Source organism: Pocillopora damicornis, chromosome 11, assembly GCF_964200805.1.
Source record: "Pocillopora damicornis chromosome 11, jaPocDami1.2, whole genome shotgun sequence".
In the NCBI taxonomy this organism is placed as follows: Eukaryota; Metazoa; Cnidaria; class Anthozoa; order Scleractinia; family Pocilloporidae; genus Pocillopora; species Pocillopora damicornis.
This window is the reverse complement of record NC_142680.1, coordinates 20,708,606-20,721,115: the sequence shown is the minus strand read 5'-3', so window position 1 is coordinate 20,721,115 and position 12,510 is coordinate 20,708,606. Positions and strand designations below refer to the sequence as shown.

At 36.7% G+C, this 12,510-nt stretch overlaps 1 protein-coding gene and 1 long non-coding RNA gene across 2 annotated transcripts; one reads left to right on the top strand and one right to left on the bottom strand.

The window, feature by feature from the left end:
• Window positions 1-6,088: 6,088 nt before the first annotated feature.
• Window positions 6,089-7,382, top strand: LOC149038133 (hsp70/Hsp90 co-chaperone CNS1 homolog). Its single transcript, XM_089186436.1, has 2 exons — window positions 6,089-6,185; window positions 7,180-7,382. The coding sequence occupies exons 1-2, from the start codon at window positions 6,089-6,091 to the stop codon at window positions 7,380-7,382; spliced, it is 300 nt and encodes a 99-aa protein (XP_089042562.1).
• Window positions 7,383-7,977: 595 nt separating this feature from the next.
• Window positions 7,978-11,734, bottom strand: LOC149038132 (uncharacterized). The gene is made up of 4 exons (XR_016180757.1): window positions 11,189-11,734; window positions 10,940-11,091; window positions 10,092-10,627; window positions 7,978-9,818 (listed from the first exon to the last, which is right to left on the bottom strand). It is a non-coding gene; the product is annotated as an uncharacterized LOC149038132 (long non-coding RNA).
• Window positions 11,735-12,510: the final 776 nt, after the last annotated feature.

The window sequence follows — 12,510 nt, the reverse complement described above, 5'->3', positions numbered from 1 at the left end:
TTTGGGCTGCCTGTGGTGTGAGTTCAGACATGGTGAAGTAACGCGATATTTTCCTCCGTTTGAAGGTCATGCTCTTTTTCTGTTACAAAAATGAAAACATTAGGTACACAAAGTGTTCCATCTCAACCCGCCCATGCTACGCATACCTATGTTCTTATAGATGATGTCATGGATCAGGGGGCTGTGCACAAAGAATAACATTAACCAGAAATCTTGGGCTCATTTGATAAGTGTGGTGGTTTGTGGTCTTCGCGAGAGCCTCGTTGATTAAGGTCGAGATTTATCGGGACATGAAAGTTTCGCATTTCATTTTTTGTATTATTTTTAAGTCAAACGTGTTTTTACGGCTCCTTTACGCGCAACGAACACACCTAATAACTCACGTTCCATCACGTACCATAAAAACAACGTCCAAAGTCCATTAGAATATACCCAATCATTGCACTACGTGAAAATTAGGCAATTTTTCACGCGCTTGAATTGTATTCCATCGACCAAATTCGCATCTACGCGCGCCCGTGTATTATTCACTATTTATGACTCATTTCCTCGGGAAAGTTCACAATGCGTCATCAACTTTTGGTTTTCCTGAGAATGTCACGCAATGGTAAAAACATCATTATGGTCGTGAAACAAAAAGTGAGTCATTTGCATCATTTTGGTGGCAGCGAGAAATTTTTAACGCTCGCCATCCCCAGCTCGAAGCGTTGCTTCTAGATTATCGCGAGCTAAATTTCAGAGGAATAAAATCAAATATTCCTACGTCGTGAGACCACTAGGAAAAGAGTACCCTCTCGACACCGTTCGTGTTACAAGTCACCTTCTGAAGAACTCATCCAAATAACTTCGGTCTTGCAAAATTTTACAAATTTAACAGGTTCTTAAAGACGAATTCAACGCTCCATCGCTGACGAAACGTCGTTTTAAGGTAAGCTCTGAAACAATTAATTAGACCAAGAGGATTTTTGTCTCACCCACTCGCAGTGTTCCATCAATAACATTGCCAGTTTGTATTAACAAATAAAAACTTCTTACATTGTAAAATATAGACAATCCGGTATGAGGCGTGGGGTCTTGGTTTCATATAGGTCTTTCAGCAAAGTGAGCCGGCAACAACACACAAGACCATATGATCGCAGACAAGAGCAAGTTATGAAAATGTTATCGATTATTGATTATAAACTACCGTCTACGTGTTACATCCTGTTCACATTATAGAAATTGAAAGAGGAAGCAGTTGTCACAAACACACGTTTCGAGGGGAAGATGTAAAACGCTCCTTGCTTATTAAATGATTCAAAACTTGGCAGGTATTTTAAGTCAGAGAAAATTTTAAGGCGACAAATCAAAATAAGAATTCTTTAACACATCATTTGACCTCTTTTGAAAAAATGTATGTTATATTAAGAACACAGCGTAACTGAATATTTATCAGCACACCTGTAGAAAATGAAAATAAGCTGAAATCCAGCTCACACATAGATTTTGGAATAAATGATCGTCTTCTTTGCTCTTTTTTTTGTCCTACATAAATTAACGAGTGAACCACATGCTCCTCGTTCTTGTTCGTCATAACTCGAGTCGGAAATTGAACGAAATTTGAAATGAGATTGCCTAATTGCATTTGCTCGTTCCACATAAAATCATGAGTGCTACCCGTTGGTGATTTTCATTGAAGGCATTCTGGGTGGCGAATATTTATCTATTAGTTTAGTTTGAAATAACAGAAGGAAATAGTTCAATATGAAAGAAAGAAAACATTACAATTAATCCGAGTCATTTTGTTAATGCCATACCCCCTGACTGTGGTGTACTCAAAGTTCTACGGAGCATGCCCGAAGGTGTGGTTGCATAAACAACATGGCGCGATCGGTAAGAAGTAAAGATCGTGTAGATTATTATTGCTTCTAAAGGCAAAAGGAAATATAAACCCGGGGTAAAATTGTATCAAGTGGAAAGACTTGTCGACAAACGGAAATGGTCGAACAAAGTTTCGCATATTATCATGATAATTTTGCAGAGTTGCAAACAGTGGAGTGCTGATTTTATGACTAGCGTTTTTACGTGTACACTATAATTAATCACCTTTGAATTACCTACCTTAAAATGCCTGGCTAAATTTCCAAAGTGGCTACCGAAACAGCGAAAAAAAAAATGCCGATGCGGCGAGCGCTTTCTATATTTTTTGACTTGTTGTGATACATCCCTGGTGAAAATCTTTGAAGGATCCTTAACGATCCTACAAGATCTTTATGAGAACCTTTAAAGATCTTCAAAATTCTTGTTAATATCTTCAGGGATATTTCATTCTCTTGCTTGGATCTTCAAGGATCTTAAAAGTTATTGTCAAGATCTTCAAGGATCTTTCATTTTCTTTCCAAGATCTTTAAGGATCTTTCATTTTCCTGTCAAGATCCTCGAAGAGCTTGTCCGGATCTCCAAAAATCTTGACAAGAACTATAAAGATCCTTTAAAGATCTTTGAAAATTCTTTGAGGACCTTCAAAATTCTTGTTAAGATCTTTGAAGATCTCTCATTTTCTTGCCAAGATCTTCAAGGTTCTTTTAATTTCCTGCCAAGATCCTGAACGATCTTGGCAGGAAAATTTTGAAGATCCGTAAAGATCTTGGCAAGAAAATTAAAGATCTTGGGAAGAAAATAAAAGACCCCTGAAGATCTTGACAAGAAAATGAAAGATCCTTGAAGATTTTGAACATTTTTTTTTATCCCACACATTTCTTTGTAATTGTTTCTTGGCCAAGGCCTGGAGAGGTCAAGTATGATCGATATCTCGGATTTCTGGTAATGGAAAACTACCTTGTCGTCGCAAATAGAGTGAATTAATACTTAGAAACGAAATTACCACCAGAAAAGCAAGTAAAAGGAGGCATTAAGGGAGGGGGTGTGCAGATTTTTGGGATATATATATGTCTTTTTCTTTTGCTTCCCTGACCTAGTCTACTGATTACAAATTTTATTTCGCCAATTAAATTCCATTTTGCCAAATTAAACTTCACTCCATCGCGTGTCATTTCCTTGTAAACAATCTGCCTTTAATTACGTATTCTAATCGCAATGTCCAACCCCACTGGAAAAAATTCACACTAACTGCTACCGATAGTGAACTTTTAACGCAATTCTCCCGCGTTTTGACTTTTTCTACGAATAAACTCGGCTTTTAACTACCTTGAACTTAATCCAATCGCATGTTTATTCCTTGTAAACAACCTGCATTTTATAAAGTATTTCACACACAGTGCGCAAATTCCAGATAAGCAACAACCAATCAAGGAGCCCTCTCTCAAATATTATCCTTTTCTCTTGTGAAATGTATTGAACCATAAAAACATTAGGTACACAAAGTGTCCCATCTCATCCCACCCGGTCAAAAAAAAAAATAAATCTGGCATGCTACGCATGCCTATGTTTTTACTTGGAAGCCAGAAAATTCCCAATAAACTAGTTTAGTGCAAGTGACATTAATGCATGAGTATCACCTTGCTTTCGTGAGCTGTACTGAGAAATATTGGGACTATGACATTTCTATACTGCCGTAACCTTGGGCCAATATTCCCTAGTAAAGACTCGTGCTCGAATGGTTAGTAAGAAGTTAGTACTGGCTTTCGAAAATGTGATCTACACTGTACATGTATCTAAGGCTATTTTGAATTCCAGAACAATTGATTTCCTTGTGCCTCTACATTTCTTGAAATTTTTTGTACGTGAAGATAGCCAGCAAGGATTTTATGATATTTGAAAAACAGCTAGTCTGGATTATCAGGATAGTTAAAGTTAGCATCAAAGACAAATCAATTCTGAGCACAAAACAGAGTAAACATGAAATGATTGCAAAAACAATTAGTTTAATATATATATACTGGTAAACCACAAACATCAGCACCTGTACCAAATTGAAATCCATATCAACATACATCAGCATGCATTAGTGTATATATTTCATTGTTTTTCCTGTCATAAGTGTCCAGTTGAACTAACAGCCAGCTGCACACAAATGGATTTCGGTTCAACTGGAGGAAATTGAATAAAAAACTTACACATTTTGTAAGTTTTGACCAGTAATCCCTATTTAAAAATCAGCTAAGAGAATTTTACTTTGGTTTTGCAAAAGTTGTTTCTTATGAGAAAGGATTCACCATAAACTCTCCCCTCTTGTGGAGACATGGTGGCCTTATGATTAGTGAGGTGGAGTCAGGGTCAAGAGATTTGCATATGTAACCTGGCCAGGTCATGTGTTTTTGTGCAAAATAATTTACTCTCATAGTACCCCTCTCCACCCAGGAGTATAAATGGGTACCAGACATTAGTCAGGGGAACCTGATGAAATGACAGGAGGGAAGAGGGAGGGGGGGGGGGGGTAAACATGGGGTGGACTGTCATCATGTCCGGGGAGGAGTAGTAATACCTAGTCGCTTCATGTGAGGAATCCAGGATTATAAGCTCAGGTCCTGGATGGGCCACTGCTTAAATACAGACTTTACCTAACTACGTACTACAGCCTCTGGTTTAAATAATTTCATACTTTTTTTTGTTTTGTTCGTCTTGACATAATTTGGTTGGGATTAAAATAACTGTACGTCTGCATTTGTTAAACAGACTTTTCAAGTGCATCCGGAAATCGATCTGTGCACTTCTAGTCAAATTTACAGTAAACTGCTTGCGTGTCATCCTTTGTTTTCAAGGTGTCCGACCAGGTATGACTGAAAATGGCACCTCGCTTTGATAAGAATCCTTTGTTGTTGCTTCTTGCTTCCTGAAATTATCACTTGAAATTCGCTCCGTAATGTAAAAAAAAACAACAACAACAACGCGAGTAATACTTATATATCCAAATTCTTTTATCACAGGAAAAATTGTAGGTTTCGTTCTGGAATGGAAACCTCTATAAACTCATTCACAAATTTCGTTTCGAATAATTTTACTCTGGTATGCGACAACCGGGATGAACTCGTTCTTGAACAAAACTCATTACGATATCATGTAAAAGGCCCCAAAGAGTTTTTATTCCCAGAGCATCATGCTTTGCTTTCCTGCCAGAACACTATGAATGTCAATAGCGTTGAAGCAACAACCCGCTTTGAACTATTCATTTGTGTTGGTATCAATTATTGCGTGACTAGCTTCTAATATAGCTGGGATAGGGGAAAACACAACGTAAAACCTGAGCTCCCGGCAAAAAGTAATACCCAAGCGTAATATAATGACCGAAACAGTTATTGGTCTTATAAAATCATAAATAAACTAGATGAGAGTGTTGTGTTAGATTTGTTTACAAATTGTAGTGATTTATGCCTCGATATGCCAATAAAAGGTGGCGACAAGTAGGCGCACCATGTATATTTCATAGTCGCTAGCAAGTAAATTTTGCCGGACTTTGAGTTCGTCTCACAATAGAACAACACAATTGCACAAGAAAATTTTTACAATAACTTTATAACCATCCTTTTGTCTTTTAAAAGCAAGAAGCTCAGTAGATTTTGTCATATCGGTCATTGTTAAAACTGTCTTTGTTTTGATGCTACTTTTCGACATAGAAAAAGTATGTCGGACAAAAATATTTACCAAAAAATAAATATTTCTTTGCCATCCTTAATAATGTCAGGGGGTTAAGTTTAGTTGATTAAACAAAGGATTATGCCCACAGAAATACCGGAGGTCAAGTAAATTCGTTACATGAGGTCACACAACTCGGGTAATATTCAGAATGAAAATTTGCATATTTGAGCGGTCCAACGAAAAACATCATTTCTCAAAAACTAAAATGTATTTTCACAAAAATACTACACCACAATTATTAGGACATATTGGGCTACAAAATATGAAAGTAGGAGAGAAAAAGAATTTGGGTGACTTGCCGCTGTTTGTCTGATGCATGTTGACATTAGCTCTTAATTGGCTTCTGATTTTGTGTCTATGTATCCCTCCCATTCTCAGAAGGGAAAACATATTTATTTTGCAACTGGATAATATGTTGAGCTGATGTTTATAACCATTTGCAATCACCTTTTTTCAGGCCAGGATGACTTAAAAGAACAACTTTGTAAGAAGCATCAGTATTCTAACAGTTGCTATGGCTACAGGAAGAAGTTCAATTAAAGTTCCATGTGAAAATGAAGACTTACCTGACAAAGAAAATGCACCAAATTTTGACGAGGACACTTTACGAGGTGAGCTAGGTTCAACTTCGGCTTCAGTAATTGTTAGAACAATTTCTATTCGATCAGGATCAGTTTCAAGAATGCAAGCAAATGTGGAAAAGGATACATACACTGCATGACCACTTTAAAGGATATTTGGTCATTCACGACTCTCTTCTATGATTACAATATGCTGTTCATTGAGAAGATCTATGACACAGAAACTTTTGCTATTTTCTTTTCTAACAGTTCAAAGCAATAACACAAAGTTATAATAAGTTAAGACTTTATTTGATCATCATATAGCATCCATTGTGTAAGTTTGCATCATAGGTACCATCATCATCATCACCATCATCTTTCTATTTTAATGAAACACAATCACTTTGAAACCTTCAACATTCCCTCCCTTTTCCTCGAGCAACCCACAGGTATTTGATCTTCATCCAAGCCAAAGAGGGTGGGGGGGGGGGTTTAACCCTGCCTGACTGGCGTTAGGGAATTTGAATAAAAACTGTCACAAGTTTTTATTCAAACTGTCACTAATTTCCAGTAGAGTTCAAGTGTTAATTATCATTGAATATGGAGGTGTTTAAGGTAGATAGTGTACTTTCACTAACAGATGGTTCAGAAGAAATAAGGCTTCAAGATCTAGGTTTTAAAGCTTGGTCAGTTAGTTTTTAAAGCTTAATCAACTAGTTGAAAGTCAAATTGCTAATTATTTCGCCTTTTACATAAAATTGTGTGGGGCATTTGAATGTTTTATTAATTTTGCCCAGGGAATGGGAATTTTAGGGAAACCTATCTCCAAAAATTTAAATGCCCAGGGGTTTGCCTCAAGTTGAGTTATGCTTAATTCTCATTGTTATTCTTACCCATGATGTCACCTACATCATTGGCATCATCATAACTATTGAAAATCTTGGCAGCTCTGATTATACACTAATAATTATTAACTACGACCACAGACTTTGACACCTATTTTTAATTTTTTTTTTCGAATTATTTTATTTTTTCTTTGCAGCCACAGCTGATGTTTATAGAAATGAGGGTAATGAGGCCTTCAAGAAAGGAGATTTCATCAATGCTATTCATTTTTACACCAAAGGAATTAAAATGAACTGCAACGAGAAAGAACTGAAGGCCAAACTGCACAACAACAGGGCTATTGCACATTCTAAAATTGGTAAGATGAGAGCTTTAATAGGCATTTTTTTTCCATTTTGAAGCTATTGAGTTGTCAGTAGTAGTTTTCTGAAAAAGGGGATAATTTTGAATGCATGCCCGGAAAATTTACACCTTATCTTGGCCTCTCAAATATACAAAGAAGTAACCTCTTACCCCAGATATCAACGAGCATTACAAGTTTTTCTCAAAATTGTAGTAATGGTACTTGGTTTCCAACATGTATGGCTAATCAGAGATATTTATTTCAATAACAGGAAATCACCACACTGTAAAATTAAAAGAGCTGATTTGGCCCCAAAAATGGGGCCAAAACGAGTGAGTCCAGTTTGGCACTTGCTTAGGGTCAATTCAGCCCCATTGAAATGGGGCTGTTTTTGGCACCAATTTTGGGGCTGAATTGACCCCGTTGTAGGGGCCAAATTGGACCATGTGAAGGGTGAATTTGAAAAATACAGGAGCCACTTTGAAATTTATAGGGGCCAAAACAGCCCCCGAAATTTCAGCCCTCTCACAAATGGCCCCTTTAAAAAGAGCCAATTCAGCTCCATTGTGGGCCACTTCAGAAGTAGAGGGCTCTTTCCTCTCCATGCTGATTTTCCCCCTTACATTCAAATAATGAAAATACACCACATACTTTATCTTTCAAACACTCATTTATTAGCTTCTAGATATTGTTTCTGTAAAAACCTTTTATGCTACCTGATTTTACAGTTATTAAGAATCTTAATTGTGGTATAAAACAGACAAACTTTGAAACATCATGTGAAAGAATATAACATACATACATATTTAACATTAATTCAACCATTTTCTAAAATAGATCTCTTCCCTAAATCAGTATACTTCTTAACAGTGCAAGCATTGCAAGAAATTACACCCAAGAGACACTTGTGAGTAAAGCTTCCCTTTTCAATGACTTAGCAAATGTGGTAATGTAAAGCAGCTTATAATTAAGACTGATTTAAAGTACAGAAAATTATCAAAATAAGACAGAGGCAACAAATGGTCCAGTTCCTGCACAAGAATATAGACCTTGTTTGATTTGTGCATATGAAAAACAAAGAGCCTTAGAGCAGCAAAGAGTATTCTTCCAGTGGATGTGAGAATACATGCACTCATATTACTACTCTAGATATTATCAAAATATAAACTATCAGCAAGTACTACCGCAGGCATTTGCCAAGTCATTGAAAATAGAGGAAACAGTGACAAGAGTCTGCCTGTGCCCAATTTCAAGCAATGCTTGCTCTAAAAAAAGTCAAAATTGCCTTTGACCGATTGTAAGAAAATATAAATAAGCCAAGTAACCCAATGAGAGCATCAAGAATCTTTTCTTATGAGAAGTGACAAATTACACTTCCCTCTGTTACTATATTCAGGTGATTGATGTACTGAAGATCTCCAACAATTAAAATTTGTGCTGGACATAATCTCTGATTGCTGAATCAACATCAGCTACTCTATGCAATAAAAACAAGTTTTACAACCACATTAAAATCAAGCCAAAGTGCAAAAAGTGCCTGTAGCCAGAAAAAAAGAATATATATATATATATACACACTTAAGTTAAAGAATTAAAGAGGATGCATCAATTCTCTGTGACTGAGTTTTGTGCCTAAGTGCTTGTCAGACAGAAAAGTTCTGTCTGACAAGCGCTTAGGTGCGAAATTTTGAGTCACAGAGAATTGATGTGTCCTCTTTAATTCTTTAACTTATGTATACTTAGCTCTACTACCACAGCATTGAGCACTTTATGCCAAGGTAGACTCTACCCCCACATTTACATATATTTATATATACATATTGTTTTTCTAAAACTATAAGCTAAAACACCAGAAATGGAAGTGGAAGTTTAGCTCAATGTGTGTAATTTGTCTCCCATTCAAGACTTGAAAAACTAATGTATGACTCCCAAAATATCTGAAAAAAATCAGCTATTCTATGTCCAATATTTATCTAATGGTTTGACAACAGGAATATTTTAAAAAATTGCAAAATCAAAAAAACTAAACAAAAAGGCAAAATTAATACAACCCCAAAGTACTTGAACCTTTGTATCTGGACTTCATTGGCAAATGGGCTCAGAAATTTTAGCTGTTCATCTTAGTACCAAAGTAGCAGTTTTTTGGACTTGTACCTCCAAAATGGTCACAACTTCATTAAATGCATGTGATGACAAACACACAAGAACAAAGGTCATGAACTTAAAAGGTGAGAGTGATTATTTTGCAACTTTTTATTTTAAGGCAAGAGCTTCAGCACCACAAAATTGTCTCTCTTCACTGCAAGCAGAAGAGGTGAAGCAATAGATTTTTAGACCATACCAATCCATTCAGTTTCCAAGTCAACTTAGTCTAGTATCCTGCTAACCATACAAGGATACTCTGCAATAATTTTTTTTTGCAATCCACTGATGCTCAGAGTACTGCTGATGAGATATCCCTTCTGGGTATCCAACTCTACTGAGGCAGAGAACTGTACAAAAAAACAAACAAATGAGCAAATTAATTTGTCGGAGAACAGTAAGTTTTTGCAACTACAAAGTTGCAAAATATTTGTAAGCAAACTGTGCATAAGAAGTAAAAACACAATAATGGTGATCATCAATGATGTATTTTCACCAAACTGTATATGTACTTATCAAGAAAAGAAATGATACATCTATGCACTTCAGTTTTAGTTCAGTATTCATGAATAAATAAGGATTGCTTGTAGACTTAAAAAACAAAACAAAGAAAAGTTTCTTACCCTCGATGGTAGTTGGAATTTCGAAAGCCATTCAGGAGGAACCTGTAGGTAAATATTTGTTTTCAAAAAAATTAAACTGTCTGATAACATCCTATCAATTCACTAATTTTTTAATTTACCAGATTTAAAAATTGGGTTTACTTTGTTTTATGTATGGTGCAAGTAAATACATATCTAATATATTTCAATAAAAATAAAGCAAATCTCGCCATTTTTGTAGGTGCAATCCCCGAGATTTGTCATCTTTAACTGACCAACTGGCACCTTGTGTGTTTTCCTTTAGGATATAATCGAAAGAAAGTAGTCGATAATGTACTCTTCACCATCCTGCTAAGTTTAATATACAAGAACTTACTTAGACAGTGCTCAGTTCTGTCGCCTCGTCCATAAAACAGAGATCCTTGAGCGATTTATAATATTGATTTACCCATTTCTTTCGGTGCCAATGTCACCTCTAAATTTTCATAATCGCTGATGTTTTCTGAATCATCAATCGACGTTTGAACCGTCTTACTCGAAGGACTTGATTCTGCACGCTGAAAGAGTGATGGCCAAAAAATCAGCTTAAGTGGATGCAAACAAAGACATAGACATAAAAATATCAGTTCATCTTTTCAAGAAAAAGATTAAGAATTCAGAGTGAGAGATCCTAAAATCAGAGAATCTTGAAATAAGTTAAATCCATCTTGTGCAAATGCAGTATTCGAACTGTAACCGTCTCTATCTCTCGGCGCCAAAATTTGATCACGTGACTTTAGTTGCGAAACCGCTGAGACTCAACAAGACTCGGGAGAAGAGGCGAACCATTCATGCGTCAAATTCTCTAGTGGGAAAATTAATTATCGTACCGACGAAGAACTCGTGTCATCTCTAGGTTCAGCGTTCATTGCAATCAATTTCTTGAGCTTTAGACGCTCTTTTATAATAGGGATGTAGTGCCTTGGTACGTCTGCATCTTGGGCGATCGCAAGGAGATCTTGGCCACCGCAACCGTCTTTTTCTGCAAGATAAGATACGAACAAAGATCAATGGAGCGGTCAAGTTTGTGAATGTAAAGTTGCAGTAAAATACGTTGTTAAGAAATTTCTTTTGCCTACCTTTCCTTTCTTAAGTCTCATTCCATGCGACTGTAGCCAAGAAACAGCCTCTTCAGTGACGAATTCGCTGCTATAATTCATTATTGTTTCCGACGCACGTGGTCTAGGTTCGACTAATGCCATCACAGCCAGCTCACGCTCACGTCTCGAGAAAAAGCCAACGATTAATTCGTTGTGTGACTCGGTGTTCAGTTACGAGAGGAACCGTTGAAAATTTGAACACTTTATAAGGAATAGTATAGGGAACGAAATATGGTCGAAAAACGAAAATTATTTTCATATTTTCTTTTTTTTTCAAAAATTGCACCTCGTTGGGGCCAAATTGGTCAATCCTACTTGGCTCTTGGAAGGGCCAAATTGAGAAAAAGTTCCAAAGTAGAATTCATAGGGGCTAATTCAGATTTTGGAGGGGTCGAAATGGTACTTGTCACGCCCGTTTTGGCTCAAATAGTCCAAAACGAACCTTGATGGGCCAAACTGGCCCTCGAGAAATTGGGGCCAATTTGGCTTTTGGGGTCAATTTGGCTCTTTTCATTTTACAGTGCAGGATTCACTAAGGGATGCAGAAGCAGCCATTGAGTTAAATCCAACTTTCCTCAAGGCAATTGTGAGAGGTTAGATATGTTAGCTGTACAATAATAATAGTTCGTGTAGTGTGATCGTCCGGGTGTGTGTAGTTCTGAAAAGAACTGTTGTTGGTGACTGACGTTTCGACTATCTGTGCGATAGTCATCTTCAGAGTCAAGTGAGGAGTAGTTGTCAGTCGATGATGTTATAAAGTCTGGTCTGTTGAACGTGATTTGTCTGTTTAGCCGTGATGTGATTGGCTGGAAGACTCGTGTAGAGTTTGTTAACAGTCATTGGTCGGTTTCGATCCGTCTGTTGTTTGTCGGTCTGTTTGTCGGTTTGTTCACGTCGTTAATGAGTCGTTTGTAAGGTGCTGGTAATTGTTGACATCTGTTGAGAGGCGTCTGTTCTAAGTTAGTGAACCAGCTTTCCAGAGTCAGTCGTTGAAAATAGTTTGTACTGTAGGTTAAGCATTTAGCAGAGTCCCAGTCGATTCTGTGATTACAATAATAACAATAATAAAAAAAGAACTGAACACTCTAAGGTTAAATGAGGTTAAATAGAGTTCAATCTTGTCTCAATTGACTTTAATTAAGAGGTCGAGACCACCCAGATGTACATTTGAATCCAGCTCTTGACTGCTACGCCATTACTTTCCATTAATCATGATGAGAATATTACTTTGGACGGGATTAAGAACTCAATGCGGAATGCAAAGCAAAATTTTAGCATGAATATTTTAGTTCCTTAAGTTC